This window comes from Heptranchias perlo, chromosome 29 (genome assembly GCF_035084215.1).
Source record: "Heptranchias perlo isolate sHepPer1 chromosome 29, sHepPer1.hap1, whole genome shotgun sequence".
Taxonomy (NCBI): domain Eukaryota; kingdom Metazoa; phylum Chordata; class Chondrichthyes; order Hexanchiformes; family Hexanchidae; genus Heptranchias; species Heptranchias perlo.
The window spans coordinates 38,128,206-38,149,149 of record NC_090353.1 but is presented as its reverse complement, the minus strand read 5'-3'; the positions used below and the strand labels follow the sequence as shown (position 1 = coordinate 38,149,149).

The window sequence follows — 20,944 nt, the reverse complement described above, 5'->3', positions numbered from 1 at the left end:
ATGTAAAACGTATGTCTAATAATTTCAAGTGAATGCAGGGTTTGTGCTGTGTTGTAATAAAGGTTCCTTGTTGAAATTGCAGTGCCTCACTAGTAAAGAATCATAGAATCTTACAACACAGAAGGAGGCCATTCAGCCCATCGTGCCTGTGCTGGCTCTCTGAAAGAGCTACAAATTAATCCCACTCCCTGCTCTTTCCCCATAGTCCTAAAAATCTTTCCTTTTTAAGTAGAGTTCAATTCTCTAGGTTTCAGAGAAATATCAGATCTGAGTGATTCAAAGTATTGCAGCGCGAAAATTGAATATAATGCGCCAGTGTTGCTGGTATTGCTGTCTTGTGCAGACAGTGACATTTTGCGTAAGTGTAACATTGAATGTGAAATAGATATGAAACTGATCAGAAAAAGTGAGGACTAAGTGTCTAACGTTCCAGGAAGTGAGGGGTGAAAACCATAGATGGCGTCTGATATAGCTTAACCGAACCACGCTATGCTGGTCAGGGTCGCGGTGTAAGAATCTGTTACCATAGCTGCCCATCACGCGTCCTGTTGATATGTTTGTTGCAGGCACGGGTGAGGAAAGAGTAGACTTTGCACATCCCTTTAAACTTTTCCATGCACATAGAATTTGTAAAATATCTATTAGCCATTCTATATCTTTATTTTGCCATCCTTCCCGGGAAATAGCCTCCCTTTCAAATGTTTGTTGTCATTTTATTATTCGTATGACCTGATCGATTTCCCTGTGGTATTAATGGTACATTCCTTCACTAGAGTCCATCCGTCTTCCCCCACCCCCCAGCTTTTTTCCAGGTCAAATAACAGTTGTCAATTTGTGCTGTTTATTTCTGTTTTTCCTCTGAAGAAATTTCAAAATTTATTGGAAATGTAAATGTAATACAATGGTCTTAAGACACTGGAGAGCACATAGGACCACCCATTTTTGTCTTTTCGGAAAGACCAGGAAATATCACAGAGCATTACGTTCAGGCTAAAACTAATGGTCAGATTTACTTGCAAATTAGGTAATTACACAGAAGTAGAAAACACAGCAAGAAGCTAGAGGTATAATGTACAACACAAACTTTTTGAAAACAAGAGATACGAAAACATTGTTCTCTAGCTTTTGACTTGAGGATCTCTAATGAAGCGTTACATGGTGACTCCATGGAGCCCCCATTGGTCGACTCGTGAACCAGGAACCCAAGGGTTGCTGCCCTATTGTATATCCATTATTTCTTTGTTGAATCAGGCTCATTCAAAGATCAAGCAGATACTTCTCAACGGTCAGGCAATTAAGATATTAAATATTTTCAATCCTTAGATATGGTATGAACAGTGATCTCTTGACCATCTGGTGGTTTGTTTTCCTTCACGACCTGACAGCATCGAAAGCCAAATTTGGTATTTGATTAGAGTCCTTTCCAGGAGCAGAAACCCAAGCTGGAAGCTTCCTGGGACAGGGATAAGCTGCTCACTTGACAAACGTATGGAGCCATTGGGGGAGCTTTTAATAGTTTAAACATCACTTGCTCTTTGTACACAGAGTGAGGGGCTGACGAAAGAAACTAAAGGCAGAGTGACCAGTTGGACACCACTAAATACTTGATGTTGGCATATCACAGTCCAGTTGTGATTATTAGAATTCAATGGGGACTCTGTGCAGTTATCAGGGGTTCATATGGGTTGAACCAACCATGATGGGGGTCTCTGGGGGTAGGCCAACGGTTTGTGATGGGATAGCCATGGTTGCTGTGGTGACAATTTGCTATTTTCTTGTGGCTGTTGGCTGCCTGGCTACTTATTCAGTTCACTGCAGCGGGAGCTTGTATTCTGACCCGCTGCGGTAGGTTAAAAAGCTGACCCATGCCTCTTGCCCCTTACAGAATGCAGAGTGCGCTGAAAACCTTCGCTGTGGATGAGACTTCTGTCTCCGGCTACATTTACCACAAACTGCTTGGCCACGAGGTGGAAGATGTGATTATTAAATGCCAGCTGCCCAAACGCTTCACTGCCCATGGTTTGCCTGACCTCAATCACTCGCAGGTAGGCAATTTGAGTGACTTAATGTGTTTAATTTTATATCTGACTTGGTAAGTGACTTCTCATCAAAGTGGACTTGTTCTGAAAGTGAGCACTAACTGTATACATCCCAGCGTCAGTATCAGCTCAGTGACCTCATCAAATCCAAGGTGTGATCTCGCAATCGGACTTGCTGCAGACTGCACTTGTAAACCTGATCCACTTGGAAAGTGCAGCAAACATAGCTGGGGAGAGGAGGGGCAGAGGTGCCTGACTGCTGACTGTGCTTGACCTGTAGATAAAACAAATCCATTGGCACTGTTATCCCTTGAGAAGCTGGTGGATTTGCTTAATCACTCTCCTGCAACGAGATGCTAGCTGTACAATATTCTGGGAAGTCTCGGTACTGTGTGGTAAGCCTCCTTTACTTTGCAGGGCACATTCTAGAACAAGAAGGAGGGAAGCAAATTTTACCAAGTCCTGATTTGTAGCCTTTGTTGCCTGCTGATGTACCCTCGGCTGGGATTGGGACAAGTACAGAGGCAAACAAGAGAAACACTGCATTGTTAGTCTGTATGCACACAATAAACCATTAAGCCCACCGGTGACCACAAGATTGGCAGCATGTCTACCCTGTGATGCTGTTGCAGTCTCTGGAGGTACCAGTGCCCCCTGCCTCAGGTGACCCACACAGTCCCTGGAGGCAGCAACACCATCTTGTTTACTTTAGCGCTGCCGCCACAATGGAGGCTGTTGTAAGCAAAACAATGAAGCAAATGGCACCTTCCTGCCTCTGATTGAAAAATTGTACACTGATAGGTATCTGTTAGCATTGAAACAGGTGTACAGGAAATGATCTGACCTGTCCATGCACCTGACAGTTGTGTGGCCTCAATGTTTTGCTGATGGTACAACATGAGTATAATAGTTTTCCACCCTACTCCACATTGCAGGCTTTAATCTGTTAATTGTTCTGTGTACTAGAATCTGCCAGTGAAACTCTCCACTGTAGAGCTCTTTACAGATGTATTGCTATGAATGAGTCACGTTGTACAGTAGCATACTTCGAGCTATAGTGTATGTGAGTGTTTAAATCTGTTTATGAACTGTGTGTTTATATCAGAGTATCTTTAGCACATTTAATCGTAGGTAAATACTGTGCTTCTGCTGCTGAGATTACATTGCTCGGAGTGAAATGTTAAGCACTTAGTGGATGTAAACCGTTCGATACAATCTAAACGCTGCTCACAAACTGTTTGGGTTCCAGCAGTTTTGAAGGATCTGCTTCTGTCAATGAAGTACTGAAAGTGGAAATGTAATTATTAGTTACAGTGCAGTGATGTACATTGGCACAGCTACAAAGTGACTGTTGGAAGATTGTCATCTCTGATTAGAGCCTTCTTTAATCTTTCGAACAGGTTTATGCTGTGAAGACAGTTCTCCAGCGCCCTCTCAGTCTGATCCAGGGCCCTCCTGGCACAGGCAAGACTGTCACTTCTGCTACTGTAGTGTATCACCTGGCCAGACAGGGCAATGGGTAAGCAGTCTCTTCGGTTAGCATTGCACAATGGGGAAAATGTTTTATGGTACATAGAAACGTAGAAAATTTATGGCATAGAAGGAGGCCATTCGGCCCATCGTGTCTGTGCTGGTACAGCTGTAATTTTATAAATGCATTCTAGTTTCAGCGCAGTTCCAGTCTAGTTTCTGTCCTGATCACTGCGTGGAGTTAGCCAAAGTCACAAAAGCCTCCTCTGACTGCTGTTTTATCTCTCCTTGTCCTCAACCTCTGCAGTATTTGATGGACTACCCATCCACCATCACCTCTCCTATACTGTCCAAACTCCTGTGCCTCTCCATTTTCTCTTTTAAAAGTCTTCTCCGTATCCACATTTTTCACTAGGCTTTGGTTCAATGCCGCAGACTCTCCCTCCATGATTTTATGTCCATTTCCCTGTCTTTCTGTTTGTGAAGTGCCTTGTGAAGCTTTATGTTACAGTGCTGTATAAATGCAAGTTTTTATAGTTAATGTATCTTTGAGTATGTATATTTTATTAAACACAAGGCTTTGCAATGGCGATTAGTTCATGATTGACTCCTCGACTCCGTCCCACAAGAGCTGTTCTGTTTTTTAAACGTTGGAGAGTTGCTATAGGAGTGAAATGTTATGGTTGAGGCTCCTGGTGTCACCAGTGAAACTCCAAACTGCTCAGGAGATTGATGTCCATTTTACAGCCCCGAATGGAGACTCTCTGGAGTAGTGGTTAAGATTTCCATATGTTTTGGATATCCAAGAGCTAGAATTGCAACTAAACAGTGACAACAGAAAATTTCACCCCCTTTAACACACCTAAAGTTTTAAATATAGTCTTTACCCACACCCCCTTTTCCCCCATTAGGTTTGCAGTCATAGTGAGATCCCTTGTTCTCCTCAATACTTAACCTAACTAGTTCTTGCTTCCACCAGTTGTTTTTTTTGCGTCATGAATCTGAATATAATTATTAATGTCGCCTGGGTTCCTGTGTATATTTCCCCATACCAGTGCATCGGTTTTAGTAAAGTCTTAGGTAGAGTCGTACTGTGTCTAACAAATGACAATTCTCACTGATTCATGATCAGTTGATCATGAGAGAATATAATGCCTTCATGGGAGTCCATTTTTTAAAAAGTCACATTTAGGAAACTGGTGGTTTGTGTAAGCCATTCCATGGTTTCCTTCAATTAGTGTGAAGGTCTGAATTTCTCCTTAGCCTAAGATGTATTGCGATGTGTTTAGGGCAGTCAAAAAGGAGTGAGCATAGAATCATAGAAGTTGACAACATGGAAACAGGCCCTTCGGCCCAACATGTCCATGTCGCCCAGTTTATACCACTAAACTAGAGCTAATTGCCTGCACTTGGCCCATATCCCTCTATACCCATCTTACCCATGTAACTGTCCAAATGCTTTTTAAAAGACAAAATTGTACCCGCCTCTGCTACTGCCTCTGGCAGCTCGTTCCAGACACTCACCACCCTTTGAGTGAAAAAATTGCCCCTCTGGACCCTTTTGTATCTCTCCCCTCTCACCTTAAATCTATGCCCCCTCGTTATAGACTCCCCTACCTTTGGGAAAAGATTTTGACTATCTACCTTATCTATGCCCCTCATTATTTTATAGACTTCTATAAGATCACCCCTAAACCTCCTACTCTCCAGGGAAAAAAGTCCCAGTCTATCCAACGTCTCCCTATAAGTCAAACCATCAAGTCCCGGTAGCATCCTAGTAAATCTTTTCTGCACTCTTTCTAGTTTAATAATATCCTTTCTATAATAGGGTGACCAGAACTGTACACAGTATTCCAAGTGTGGCCTTACTAATGTCTTGTACAACTTCACCAAGACATCCCAACTCCTGTATTCAATGTTCTGACCAATGAAACCAAGCATGCTGAATGCCTTCTTCACCACCCTATCCACCTGTGACTCCACTTTCAAGGAGCTATGAACCTGTACTCCGAGATCTCTTTGTTCTATAACTCTCCCCAACACCCTACCATTAACGGAGTAGGTCCTGGCCCGATTCGATCTACCAAAATGCATCACCTCACATTTATCTAAATTAAACTCCATCTGCCATTCATCGGCCCACTGGCCCAATTTATCAAGATCCCGTTGCAATCCTAGATAACCTCCTTCACTGTCCACAATGCCACCAATCTTGGTGTCATCTGCAAACTTACTAACCATGCCTCCTAAATTCTCATCCAAATCATTAATATAAATAACAAATAACAGCGGACCCAGCACCGATCCCTGAGGCACACCACTGGTCACAGGCCTCCAGTTTGAAAAACAACCCTCTACAACCACCCTCTGTCTTCTGTCAATCCAATTTTGTATCCAGTTGGCTACCTCACTTGGATCCCGTGAGATTTAACCTTATGTAACAACCTACCAAGCTTAGAGTCATGGAATGGTTACAGCACAGAAGGAGGCCATTTGGCCTGTCGAGCCCGCGCCGCTCTCTGCAAGAGCAATCTAGTTAGTCCCACTCCCCCGCCTTTTCCCCGTAGCCCTGCAGATTCTTTCCCTTCAAGTACTTATCCATTTCCCTTTTGAAAGCCACGATTGAATCTGCCTCCACCACCCTTCCAGGCAGTGCATTCCAGATTATAACCACTCGCTGCCTAAAAAAGTTTTTCCTCATGTTGCCTTTGGTTCTTTTGCCCATCACCTTAAATCTGTGTCCTCTGGTTCTTGACCCTTCTGCCATTGGGAACAGTTTCTCTCTCTCTCTCTCTCTCTCTCTCTCTCTCTCTCTCTCTCTCTCTCTCTCTCTCTACTCTGTCTGGACCCTTCATGATTTTGTACATCTCTATCATATCTCTCAAACTTCTCTGTTCTAAGGAGAACAGCCCCAGCTTCTCCAGTCTATCCATGTAAGATTTATTCATTCTAGTAAATCTTTTCTGCAAACCTCTCTAAGGCCTTCACATCCTTCCTAAAGTGCGGTGCCCAGAAATGGACACAGTTCACCAGTTGTAGCCGAACCAGTGTTTTATAAAGGTTAATCATGACCTCCTTACTTTTGTACTCTATACCTCTATTTATAAAGCCCAGGATCTCGTATGCATTTCAACCGCTTTCTCAACATGCCCTGCCACCTTCAACAACCTGTGCACATATATCCCCAGGTCTCTCTGTTCCTGCACCCCCTTTAAAATTGTGCCCTTCAGTTTTTATTGCCTCTCCTCGTTCTTCGTACCATAATGAATCACTTCCCACTTCTCTGTGTTAAATTTCATCTGCCATGTATCCGCCCATTCCACAAACCTGTCTCTGTCCTCTTGCAGTCTATCACTATCCTCCTCACTGTTCACTACACTTCCAAGTTTTGTTTCATCTGCAAATTTGGAAATTGTGCCCTGTACACCCAAGTCCAAGTCATTAATATATATCAAGAAAAGCAGTGGTCCTAGTACCGACCCTTGGGGAACACCACTGTACACCTCCCTCCAGTCCGAAAAACAACCGTTCACCACTACTCTCTGTTTCCTGTCTCTTAGCCAATTTCGTATCCATGCTGCCACTGCCCCTTTTATTCCATGGGCTTCAACATTGATGACAAGCCTATTATGTGGCACTTTATCAAACGCCTTTTAGAAGTCCATATACACATCAACCGCCTTGCCCTCATCTACCCTCTCTGTTACTTCATCAAAAAACTCTATCAGGTTAGTTAAACACGATTTTCCTTTAACAAATCCGTGCTGGCTTTCCTTTATAAATCCACACTTGTCCAAGTAACTGTTAATTTTGTCCCAGATTATCGTTTCTAAAAGCTCCCCCATCACCGCGGTTAAAAGGACTGGCCTGTAGTCAAGAACGGGTGGGCTTGTTGAAACTAATGACCATTTCCTATTCCTATAAATTCATATGTTCTTTACATTAAATCTGGTGCATCAGTAAAATGCATATTAAGGTGGTTGTATGAAATCGTACTGGGATCCACTTAACAATAACTTTTAAATAATTGGTGTCCTGTTGGGTGATCTTGTGCTGCAGGTTTCTAATGTGCTGTTCTTCATCATGTAGCCCTGTCCTGGTGTGTGCTCCAAGTAACATTGCAGTGGACCAGCTGACTGAGAAGATCCACCATACAGGCCTGAAGGTGGTGCGGCTGTGTGCCAAGAGTCGAGAGGCCATTGATTCACCCGTCTCCTTCTTGGCTCTACACAACCAGATTCGTAACATGGACAGGTAAGAAGCAAATGTTGCCTGGTGGCCCTTTCTCATGGACATCACGAAAGCCAGCATCTGTAAGCAAACCCGTGCTTCCTTTGAACTGTAGTGCGATCTTGTAATCTGGGATAGCATGGACAAGAGACTTGTTTATTGTTTCTGGATTCCGTCTTTCGCGTCCTCAGTGTCCCAGAGCGCTTCACAGGCAATGAATTATTTTTGAAGTGTGATCTTAGTTATGTAGGCAAATACGACTGTCAACTTGCACACAACAAAGACCCATAATCAGCATTGAGATGATTGACCAGTTAACCTGGGTGTTATTTGGTGGTGGTTGAGGGATAAATGTTGGCCAGGACACTGACAACTCCTCTGCCTATCGTCCGATAGGGCCGTGGGATTTTTTTTTAACTCCCTCAGTACTTTACTCAAATAGTGGACAACTGACTCCATCATTCTCATACATTCATACCCTAGACAACTTCTGGTGTTTATCAAGTGCTGTTTGTGTTGGGGCCATCCTGATGAGATTCTTTCAACAATTAATAGCCCAGATGTTAATTGTATTCAGGTGGTGCGTTTCAATTGGGAATGCTCTTGCATCCATTTATATGAGAGCTTATCTGGGATGTGGTGGGTAATGTGGATCTCTGTGAATAAAGGCTTGGAAGCAATTGAAGACCAGGCTCTGGTTTTCTATCCTTCACCACCGGACTCTCCAGTTTATTACATGGTAGCAGAGGATGGTTGCCTAAAGGGGGAGGTTGTGCTGCAGGTTTCTAATGTCGAATTGAAAGCCTAGTGGCCATTGTGGAAAATGGCTGAAAGCAAGTTTTAAATCGTCGAGGTACAATTTCCCTCCGATGTTCTCGGAGTTTGAACCGTATGACCAGTGGAAGAGTGAGGTTGATATGTGGACACTGGTTACTACTCTACCAAAGAGAAAGCAAGGCATGGCCTTGGCATTGTCGCTTCCTAAACTAAGTAAAATCGGAAATAAGGGATTTTTTTTGAGATGGCTGCAGATCTTTTGGATAATGATGACGATTTTAACTTTCTAATAGAATTTCTGGATCAAATCTACAAGAAAGATTACCTGTTAAATGCCTATGAGGCCTGGTCAGCATTTGATAGATTTTGGAAAATGGGACAATCATTCATTGGAAGAGTATATCATGGACTTTAACAAATTGTACAAAAGGTTGACAAAGCTCCAATCGGGAATCCCTGGACAGGGATTACTTAAATTACTAGATTGTGCTAAGTTGTCTCATGGACAGGCAACTGGCCCTAACTGGCATCCTGTTCTTGGAAAAGGAGACTCTGTTGGATCAAATGTCTGCTGCCTTAAAAAAAATTCCTGGGGAACAGTCATTCCCTTAGGCCTTCATGGAAGAAATTAGGCCTTCCGCTGTGACACAGAGTAGAAGATTCGATGGTCATCAGGTTTCAAAATATTCCAGATATTAAACGCAGGCGCCAAACCAGATTTCAAAATTTTCAAGAGACTGGACGCAGGGGCGTCAATATGACGGAAGGAGTAAAGACAGCCAGATTGGTGATAAAAGCAGGTACAGCAAATCCAGTTATATTATCAGTAATAACGGACGACTGAATTCCAGGAATGCCCAAGGAAAAATCACTAGATGCTTTAGATGTGATTCTAAATATCATTGAGGCAAATTGCCCGGAGCGAAGACGCAGGGTCTTTGTAAAGACGCATGAAGAAAGTAGTTCTAAGGAAGAGGATGAAGATAATAATGAATATGAACAGATTATACTGATCACAAGGAATTTTAATCCCGTGATGAATGTATTAGTTGCAGATTCCTTTAATTGTGCAGTGTTCGAGCATATACTTCAATTGTATGCAAGGTAGACTGGTTAAAATGTTACCTTGATTCACTAAGTTGTCAGGATCAAAGCCAGGTTAAGGAATATAAAAATTCTACATGTTTTAAGTTTGGAGATGACCACACTTTGAAGTTACTCGAGAGTGGTAATTCCAAATATCTGGAGTAAGCCATTTTATAAGTGTGAGTGTACCCTCTAGTGAGATACAGATGCTTTTGGGTAAACCTTCCATGAAAAAGGCAAAAAGGAAACTTGACATGGAGCATGATGAGGCAATCATTTTTGGGAAATAGGTTGATTTGCAGTTTACCCAGTCAGGGCATTACTGTATCCCCTTAATAAAACCTGATGTTTCTCATCAGCGTGTTAGACAAGTATTAATGGCATCAAGCGATAAGGAAAAGAGAGAAAAAACCAAACTGTCTTAAAGTTACATAGACAATTTGCCCCCGCTACTTGTCGACGATTAAAAATCCTGCTAAAAGATGCAGGTGTAGTTGATGAGTATACGAGGCTAGTAGAAAAGATTAGTGAGAACTGTGACATCTGTAAGTCTAGATGGATGCCCCCACGTCCTATTGTAAGTCTTCCATTAGCACGTGACTTTAACAAGGTATGGGACAAAGACAAATATTTTCATCTTACATTTCATTGACCTGGCTCTGAGATTGAGTGCTTCTACACTAACATATAGTAAGGAGAAGAAGGTTATTCTAGGTAAAACTATGGACAAAATGGATAGGGGTTGGACTTGGGAAACCAGCAAAGTTTTTGTCCGACAATGGAGGTGAATTTGCTAACATGGAGTTCCGAGATATGTGTGAGAATTTGAATATCATAGAAAATTTACGGCACAGAAGGAGGCCATTCAGCCCATTGTGTCCGCACCGGCTGAGAAACGAGTCACCCAGCCTAATCCCACTTTCCCCCATTTGGTCCGTAGCCCTGCAGATTCGGCTCTTCAGGTGCACATCCAGATATTTTTAAAATGAGTTGAGGGTTTCTGCCTCTACCACCCTCTCAGGCAGTGAGTTCCAGACCCCCACCACCCTCTGGGTGAAAAAAAATTTCCTCATTTCCGCTCTGATCCTTCTACCAATCACTTTAACTCTATGCCCTCTGGTTATTGACTCCTCCAGTAAGGGAAATAGGTCCTTCCTATCCACTCGATCTAGGCCCCTCATAATTTTGTACATCTCAATCAAATCACCCCTCAGCCTCCTCTGTTCCAAGGAAAACAACCCCAGACTATCCAATCTGTCATCATAGCTAAAATTCTCCAGTCCTGGCAACATCCTCGTAAATCTCCTCTGCACCATCTCTAGTGCAATTACATCCTTCCTGAAATGTGGTGACCAGAACTGTACACAGTACTCAAGCTGTGGCCTAACTAGTGTTTTATACAGTTCCAGCATAACATTCCTGCTCTTATAGTCTATGCCTCGGCTAATAAAGGAAAGCATTTCATATGCCTTAACCACCTTCCCTATCTGTCCTGCTACCTTCAGGGATCTGTGGACATGCACTCCAAGGTCCCTCACTTCCTCTACACCTCTCCGTATCCTCCCATTTATTGTGTATTCCCTTGCCTTGTTTGCTCTCCCCAAATGCATTACCTTGCACTTCTCCGGATTGAACTCCATTTGCCACTTTTCTGCCCATCTGACCAGTCCATTGATACCTTCCTGTAGTCTACAGCTTTCCTTCTCACTATCAACCACACGGTCTATCTTTGTGTCATCCGCAAATTTCTTAATCATGCCCCCTACTTTTAAGTCCAAATCGTTAATGTATACCACAAAAAGCAAAGGACCTAGTACCGAGCCCTGCGGCACCCCACTGGAAACAGCCTTCCAGTCTCAAACACCCGTCGACCATTACCCTTTGCTTCCTGCCACTGAGCCAATTTTGGATCCAATTTGCCACATTCCCTTGGATCCCAAGGGCCTTTACTTTTTTTTGACCAATCTGCCATGTGGGATATATAATTGTCATGAATACAGCAGCTGAGAGCCCTTTTAGCATTGGTCTTTTTGAAAGGAATCGTGCTTGTGATTGATAGCATGGTGCATAAAATTTTGGCTGATCGAACAGAGTGTAAATTGTCAACTGCCCTAGCATGGGCAGTTCATGCAAGGAATTCATTTCAGATGGTTGGAGGATATAGTCTTTACCAACCAGTTTATGGGCACAATCCCAAATTACCTTCTGTTCTTTGTGATAATCCTCCAGCTCTAGAAGGGACTACAATCAGTCCCATTTTTTCATGAGCATTTAAATGCTATGCATGCAGGGAGAGACAGGCTTTTATCAAGGCTGAGGTATCAGAGAAAATTCATAGAGCACTGAGGCATCGTATTAGACCATCTGAGACAGTTCAATTCAGGAGATTTGGTATATTATAAAAGAGGGGGGTCATAGGGAATGGAACGGCCCAGGTAAGGTAATAGGTTGTGAAGGCAAGACAGTACTTGTCCAACATGGCAATCAAACTGTTACGGTTCACTCCTCACGATTAATAGCAATTAATTACAAAACCTCAGACTCTGAGCAGTTGATAGAAGTAAACGAGGCATCTTGTGCCTCAGATGTTCGTGATTTTTTTGATGAGGTCCCTGAGAAACAGACTAAAGTAGATCAAGGGCTGGACAGTGGTAATGTCAGTGATCAAGAAACACATGACAGAGCTATCACATTTACAGAACAATTGCCCAAAGTGGGTACAGGGGTGACATATGTTCCAGAAGGGACTAATGAATGGAGGAATGCAACAATTTTGGGGACATGCAGACAAAGCTACTGGTAGGTTTAAATCTTGGTTGAATGTTCAGGATGATGGCCATGAAACGAGGTCCATGGACTGGCAGAATGGGGTAAAGGAGTGGAGAGTACGAAAGTGGAGTACAAGTAGTGACAGGGAGGCCAGAAGTGAATCTCACGTCAGAAAACGATTGTGAATGAGAGATGAAAGAGGGAGATCTTGCAGTAGTAATCCCTGCAGACCTAGAAGTGGAAGTAGAAGATGTAGATTGACTAGGTCAGACAAGGAAACAAAGACCACAGAAGAGACACATAACAGAACTAGAAGCAGAAGTCCTCATGATCATGAAGTTTTGGTGCCTGCCAGTAAACTTGAGGATAAATGAGTAAGAGAGGCAAAACAAAAGGGAGTTTGATAGTTGGAAAGAATTTGGAGTTTATTCTGAGGTAACAGATCAGGGTCAACCAGCTTTGTCGCATAAATGGGTTTGTACTGAAAAAGTCCTTCCATTGGGACTTATAAGGCTAAAGCGAGGTTGGTAGCGAGGGATTTTGAAGAGAAACTGGGTGATACAGATGTTTGAGTGGATTCTCCCACTGCTGTAAAGGTAATCTTAAAAATCCTGTTGGCTCTTTTGGCAACATATTCATGGGAGTGTTGGTCAATTGACATAAAAGCGCATTTCTGCAGGGCGAAACTTTTCAGAGAGAAATATTTCTGAAACTGCCTAAAGAGGCAGCAGGTGCGGAAGGAAAACTATGGAAATTAAACAAATGTCTATGGCCTGAATGGTACCGGGGTATGGTATTTTTCGGTGAGTTCTGTTTTGTTGAAAATAGGTTGTGTTCAACTAAAATCAGATCCCACAGTGTTTTATTATTTTCATGATGCATATTGACTATTTCTTATGGGGTGGTACTGCGGAATTTGAGAAATTCATCATTAATAAGATTAGAGTAGAATTTAAAATTGGGAGTCAGGCCTGTGGGGCTTTTAAATACATTGGTTTAGATATTAGACAGAGTGGGTCTGGTATAACTTTAAATCAACAGTCCTGCTTAGAGAGAGTTACCGCCGTCCCGGTGAATCAGACGAGGTCATCACAGAAAGGTGATCTTTATATGTTAAGAGACAGAGCAATTACGAAGCTTGATTGGTCAGTTGAACTGGTTGTGCACTCAGACTAGACATGATGCTAGTTTTGATGTGTTGGAGTTAAGTACCTCAATGAAACATTCCGTAGTACAGAATGTTTTACGGGCAAAGAAAACATTACGAAAATTAAATATAGATAAATGCGTACTTAAGTTCCCACCCTTAGATTACCCAAAGAAAATGAAGCTAGAAGGGGGCGGACATATGAGGAGAGGTTGAGTAGATTGGGACTCTACTCATTGGAGTTCAGAAGAATGAGAGGCGATCTTATTGAAACATATAAGATTGTGAAGGGTCTTGATCGGGTGGATGCAGTAAGGATGTTCCCAAAGATGGGTGAAACTAGAACTAGGGGGCATAATCTTAGAATAAGGGGCTGCTCTTTCAAAACTGAGATGAGGAGAAACTTCTTCACTCAGAGGGTAGTAGGTCTGTGGAATTTGCTGCCCCAGGAAGCTGTGGAAGCTACATCATTAGATAAATTTAAAACAGAAATAGACAGTTTCCTAGAAGTAAAGGGAATTAGGGGTTATGGGGAGCGGGCAGGAAATTGGACATGAAGCTGAGTTCGGATCGGTCAATGCCCTGTGGGTGGCGGAGAGGGCCCAGGGGCTGTGTGGCCGGGTCCTGCTCCGACTTCTTGTGTTCTTTAGATTTGTGGTTGGGATCAGATCAGCCATGATCTTATTGAATGGCGGAGCAGGCTCGAGGGGCCGATTGGCCTACTCCTGCTCCAATTTCTTATGTTCTTATGTTTACTGTTGCTTCACATGCTAATCTTCCTGATGGGTATTCTAGTGCAGCTGGTTTCATAGCGTTTCTTATGGGTGAGAATGGGAAATGTTGCCCTTTTAGCTTGGGAAGCTAAGAAAATAAAGAGGGTTGTTAAAACTACTTTAATTCATTCATGGGATGTGGGCGTCGCTGGCAAGGCCAGCATTTATTGTGCATCCCGAATTGCCCTTGAGACGGTGGTGGTGAGCCGCCGCCTTGAACTGCTGCAGTCCGTGTGGTGAAGGTTCTCCCACAGTGCTGTTAAGTAGGGTGTTCCAGGATTTTGACCCAGTGACGATGAAGGAACGGCGATATATTTCCAAGTCGGGATTGTGTGTGACTTGCAGCTGGTGTTGTTCCCATGCACCTGCTGCCCTTGTCCTTCTAGGTGGTAGAGGTCGTGGGTTTGGTAGGTGCTGTCGAAGAAGCCTTTTATACTTCATATTTACATTAGGAAAAAGAGGGTGGTCAGGAGCAGTGTTGGCCCCTTAAAAACTGAAAGTGGGGATATTGTCATTGACAATGGGGAAATGGCGGACATGTTGAACGATTACTTTGCGTCAGTATTTACAGTAGAAAAAGAGGATAGCATGCCAGAAATCCCAAGAAAACTAATATTGAATCAGGGACAGGGACTCGATAAAATTAATATAAGTAAAGCAACAGTAATGAAGGAAATAATAGCACTAAAGAGTGACAAACCTCCAGGACCAGATGGTTTCCATCCCAGGGTTTTAAAGGAAGTAGGTGAGCACATTGCAGATGCCCTAACTATAATCTTTCAAAGTTCTCTGGATTGGAAAATTGCACATGTCACTCCGCTTTTTACGAAAGGAGAGGGAAACCAGGGAATTATAGACCAGTTAGCCTAACATCTGTTGTGGGGAAAATGCTGGAGTCTATAATTAAGGATAGGGTGACTGAACACCTCGAATTTTCAGTTCATCAGAGAGAGCCAGCATGGATTTGTGAAAGGTAGGTCGTGTCTGACAAACCTGATTGAATTTTTTGAAGAGGTGACTAAAGTAGTGGACAGGGGAATGTCAATGGATGTTATTTATATGGACTTCCAGAAGACATTTGATAAGGTCCCACATAAGAGACTGTTAGCTAAGATAGAAGCCCATGGAATCGAGGGAAAAGTACGGACTTGGTTAGGAAGTTGGCTGAACAAAAGGCGACAGAGAGTAGGGATAATGGGTAGGTACTCACATTGGCAGGATGTGACTAGTGGAGTCCCGCAGGGATCTGTCCTGGGGCCTCAATTATTCACTTTATTAACGACTTAGATGAAGGCATAGAAAGTCTCATATCTAAGTTTGCCGATGACACAAAGATTGGTGGCATTGTAAGCAGTGTAGATGAAAGCATAAAATTACAAAGCGATATTGATAGATTAGGTGAATGGGCAAAACTGTGGCAAATGGAATTCAATGTAGACAAATGTGAGGTCATCCACTTTGGATCAAGAAAGGATAGAACAGGGTACTTTCTAAATGGTAAAAAGTTAAAAACAGTGGATGTCCAAAGGGACCGAGGGGTTCAGGTACGTAGATCATTGAAGTGTCATGAACAGGTGCAGAAAATAATCAATAAGGCTAATGGAATGCTGGCCTTCATATCTAGAGGACTGGAGTACAAGGGGGCAGAAGTTATGAAGCAGCTATACAAAACCCTGGTTAGACCGCACCTGGAGTACTTTGAGCAGTTCTGGGCACCGCACCTTCGGAAGGACATACTGGCCTTGGAGGGAGTGCAGCGTAGGTTTACTAGAATGATACCCGGACTTCAGGGGTTAAGCTACGAGGAGAGATGACACAAATTGGGGTTGTATTCTCTGGAGTTTCGAAGGTTAAGGGGTGATCTGATCGAAGTTTATAAGATATTAAGTGGAACAGATAGGGTGGATGGAGAGAAACTATTTCCGCTGGTTGGGGATTCTAGGAGTAGGGGGCACAGTCTAAAAATTAGAGCCAGACCATTCAGGAGTGAGATTAGAAAACATTTCTACACACAAAGGGTGGTAGAAGTTTGGAACTCTCTTCCGCAAAGGGCAATTGATACTAGCCCAATTGCTAAATTTAAATCTGAGATAGATAGCTTTTTATCAACCAAAGGTATTAAGGGATATGGGCCAAAGGCAGGTATATGGAGTTAGATCACAGATCAGCCATGATCTTATCAAATGGCGGAGCAGGCACGAGGAGCTGAATGGCCTACTACGGTGCTGCAGTGTTAGAGGGAGTGAATGTTAAGGGTGGTGGATAGGCTGCCAATCAAGCGAGCTACTTTGTCCTGGATGGTGTCGAGCTTCTCGAGTGTTGGACCTGTACTCATCCAGGCAAGTGGAGAGTATTCCATCACACTCCTGACTTGTGCCTTGTAGATGGTGGAAAGGCTTTGGGGAGTCAGGAGGTGAGTCACTCACTGCAAAATACCCAGCCTCTGACCTGCTTTTGTAGCCACAGTATTTATGTGGCTGCTCCAGTTAAGTTTCCGGTCAATGGTGACCCCCCCCCCCAGGATGTTGATGGTGGGGGATTTGGCGATGGTAATGCCGTTGAATGTCAAGGGGAGGTGGTCATTGCCTGGCACTTGTCTGGCACGAATGTTACTTTCCACTATTCAGCCCAAGCCTGGATGTTGTCCAGGTCTTGCTGCATGCAGGCACGGACTGCTTCATTATTTGAGGGGTTGCGAATGGAACTGAACACTGTGCAATCATCAGCGAACATCCCTACATAGTATCATAGAGAGGTTACAGCACGGAAGGAGGCCATTCGGCGCATCGAGTCTTTTCAAGTACTTATCCAGTTTTCTTTTGAAGGCCATGACTGAATCTGCCTCCACCACCTCGAGCAGTACATTCCAGATCCTAACCACTCGCTGTGTTAAAATGTTTTTCCTCATGTCACCTTCAGTTCTTTCGTCAATCACCTTAAATCTATGTCCTCTGGTTCTTGACCCTTCCACCAATGGGAACAGTTTCTCTCTATTTACTCTGTCTAGACCCTTCATGATTTTGAATACCTCTATCAAATCTCCTCGCAACCTTCTCTGTTCCAAGGAGAACAACCCCAGCTTCTCCAGTCTATCCACGTAACTTCTGACCTTACGATGGAGTGAAGGTCATTGATGAAGCAGCCGAAGATGGTTGGGCCTAGGACACGACCCTGAGAAACTCCTGCAGCAATGTCCTGGGGCTGAGATGATTGGCCTCCAACAACCACAACCATCTTCCTTTGTGCTAGGTATGACTCTAGCCATTGGAGAGTTTTTCCCCTGACTCCCATTGACTTTAATTTTACTAGGGCTCCTTGATGCCACACTCGGTCAAATGCTGCCTTGATGTCAAGGGCAGTCACTCTCACCTCACCTCTGGAATTCAGCTCTTTTGTCCATGTTTGGACCAAGGCTATACTGAGGCCTGGAGCCGAGTGGTCCTGGCGGAACCCAAACTGAGCTTCGGTGAGCAGGTTATTGGTGAGTAAGTGCCACTTGATTGTACTGTCGACAACACCCTCCATCTCTTCGCTGACGATTGAGAGTAGACTGATGGGCCAGTAATTGGCTGGATCGGGTTTGTCCTGCATTTTGTGGACAGGGCATACCTGGGCAATTTTCCACTCTGGCTGCTGAAACACAGGCTCTTGTCAACGCAGTGGATATGGGATTCTATTTGGCAAATATTTTGAGTGACATCCTGTACAATGGGAGTACTGAAGATAGTATACCCATTAACTAGCTTCATTTTCTTTGGATCACCTAAGGATGGGAACTTAAGTACGCATTTATGCGACATAGGTACAACTAAGAATGAGGTTCTGCTGAGACAGTTTGAGGAGCTAGGGTCTAAATTAATAAGCAGAACCTCAAAGATGATAATCTCTGGATTACTACCTGAGCCACGTGCAAATTGGCATAGGGACAAACAGATCAGAGAGTTAAATGCATGGCTCTTAGTGGTGTGGGAGACTGGTTTCGATTCATGGGGCACTAGCACAAGCACTGGGGAAAGAGGGAGCTGGTCTGTTGGGACGGGCTCCACTTAAACTAGGCTGGGACCAGTGTCCTGGCCAATCGAATAATTAGGGCTTTAAACTAAAGGAGGGATCAGGTATGGGGAAATTTAGAAATCTGAAGAGAAAAGCCAAGGCAACAGAGCAGTGTAGTGATTTGGGTAAAGATAAGCAGACTGGCAGGAAGGAAGAGAGAATTTAACAGTAATAGTGCATTGGTGAATAAGGTCAAAGCAGGAAAAATGGTAAAAAGTTAAAATTAAGGACTGTTTATCTGAATGCATTTGTAACGAGAGACAAATTAGTGGCACAAATAGAAATAAATTGGTTTGATCTAGTAGCCATTACAGAGACGTGGTTGCAAGGTAACCATGGTTGGTAACTAAATATTCCACAGTACTTGACGTTTCGAAAAGACAGGTAGAAAGGAAAAGGAGGGGGTGTAACCCTAATAATAAAGGAAGACGTAAGGACAGTGGTGAGAAAAGATCTTGGCTCGGAAAATCAGGAAGTAGAATCAGTGTGAGTGTAAATAAGAAATGACAAGGGGCAAAAAACACTGGTGGGAGTAGTTTATAGGCTCCCTAACAGTAGCTATACCGTTGGACAGAGTATTAATCAAGAAATAATAGGAGCTTGTAACAAAGGTAATGCAATAATCATGGGGACTTTAATCTTCTTAGACTGGAGAAATCAAATTGGCAAAGGCAGTCTGGAGGCCAAGTTCATGTTTCCTAGAACAATACGTCATGGAACCAACAAGGGAAACAGGCTATTTTAGATCTTGTATTGTGTAATGAGACCGGGTTAATAAGTAACCTCACAGTAAAGGATCCTCTGGGGAAGAGTGATCTTAATATGATAGAATTTCACATTGAGTTTGAGAGTGACGTACTTAAGTCTGAAACTAGAGTCTTAAACTTAAAGCCAATTACATAGGTATGAGGGGCGAGTTGGCTAAGGTAGATTGGGAAATTAGATTAAAAGGTATGACTGTAGATAAGCAATGGCAAACATTTAAAGAAATATTTCATAATTCTCAACGAATATACATTCCATTGTGAAATAAAAACTCCACGGGAAAAGTGATCCATCTGTGGCTAACTAAAGAAGTTAAGGATAGTATTAGATTAAAAGAGGAGGCTTATAATGTTGTGAAGAAGAATAGTCAGCCTGAGGACTGGGAGAGTTTTAGAAACCAGCAAAGGATGACCAAAAAATTGATGATAAGGGAGAAAATAGAATATGAGAGTAAACTAGCAAGAAATATAAAAACAGATTGTAAGAGCTTCTACAAGTATGTAAAAAGGAAGAGAGTAGCAAAAGTAAAAGTTGGTCCCTTAGAGGCTGAGACAGGAGAAATTATAATGGGGAATAAGGAAAGGGCAGAGACGTTAAACAAATATTTTGTATCTGTCTTCAGAGTAGAAGAAACAAAAAGCATACCAGAAATTGTGGGGAACCAAGGGACTAATGAGAGTGAGGAACTTGAAGTAATTAATATCAGTAGAGAAAAGTAAGAGAGAAACTAATGGGACTAAAAGCCGATAAGAGCATCATAGCCACGTGCTCTCTTCACTGGATAGAGATCAGGAGTAAGAGCCTTATGTAAAGTTTTTGCTCAACACCACCCACCCCCCCCCCAAAAAATGCGGTCCTTACTCGGCTGAGCCTTGGGATCGATCCTGGGAAACCCCTGGCTCGTGTGACCTCAGTTTCTCACTCTTTAAACTCGCTGACCTTTCGGAGGGGGGGGGGTACCCTCTTCATTTATGGTTCGGTACTCGGCACAGACTAAAGCAGCACCTTCCGTGTAGATGAAAAGATGTATGCCAGAGTGCTCCCAGTCCTCATTAGAGACTTCGATCGGCTCGTCTCAACGGGGTAGAAGGATGTGAGGGACTAATTCTGGCTGGGTGGTTATCTGGTCCTGTGTTAGGCCCGCCGACAACTGCAATAGCAAAATATATTGCACGTATCCATCGGCATCCAGTGCTGCTTAAACAGCAATCAAAATGGGTGGGCATGATGATGCAGCCTGGAGTGGACCTCACATCTCTAGTTTCTACGCGTGATCCTTGGTGCAGTTAGTACCTCTGGAGTAACATCCTTTTGCTCTGCTTCCCAGTATGCCTGAATTGCAGAAGCTACAACAGTTGAAGGATGAGACCGGTGAGTTGTCATCTGCAGATGAGAAACGCTACCGTGCACTTAAAAGGACAGCAGAGCGGGAGCTACTGATGGTAAGAAATCTTTCTGTACTCGTCATCTCCCTCTCCTCTGCCTTTCACTTCATTAAATCGAGAGCTGTGTGCTCTGTGACTCTCAAAATGCACGTGTTTTGTACCCAATACAAAATCGTGTTCACAGTGCTGGATGTTAGTAAATTTGGTGTGGTGGCAGGGGGAAGGGAGAACGGGACAACAGGGGCTGGGGTGGGGAGGGGATGACTGTCTCTGGGGGTGAGGGGGTCGGCACATGATGTCTCTGAGGGTGGGGGGGGGCAAGACTAACACACAGTGTCAGTGGTGGTGGGGGGGAGAAGAGAGACACGGTGTCTCTGGGGCGGGGGAGAAGAGAGACACGGTGTCTCTGGGGCGGGGGAGAAGAGAGACACGGTGTCTGGGGCGGGGGGG

General features: G+C 43.5%; 1 protein-coding gene across 2 annotated transcripts in view; it reads left to right on the top strand.

The window, feature by feature from the left end:
- Window positions 1-20,944, top strand: part of upf1 (UPF1 RNA helicase and ATPase) — an 80,484-nt gene that overhangs the window by 42,778 nt on the left and 16,762 nt on the right. For both annotated transcript variants that reach the window (XM_067968583.1, XM_067968582.1), the window contains exons 10-13: window positions 1,886-2,045; window positions 3,440-3,558; window positions 7,599-7,763; window positions 20,437-20,551. In XM_067968583.1, the coding sequence (XP_067824684.1) occupies window positions 1,886-2,045; window positions 3,440-3,558; window positions 7,599-7,763; window positions 20,437-20,551 (559 nt within the window). The remainder of the gene's footprint in view (window positions 1-1,885; window positions 2,046-3,439; window positions 3,559-7,598; window positions 7,764-20,436; window positions 20,552-20,944) is intronic.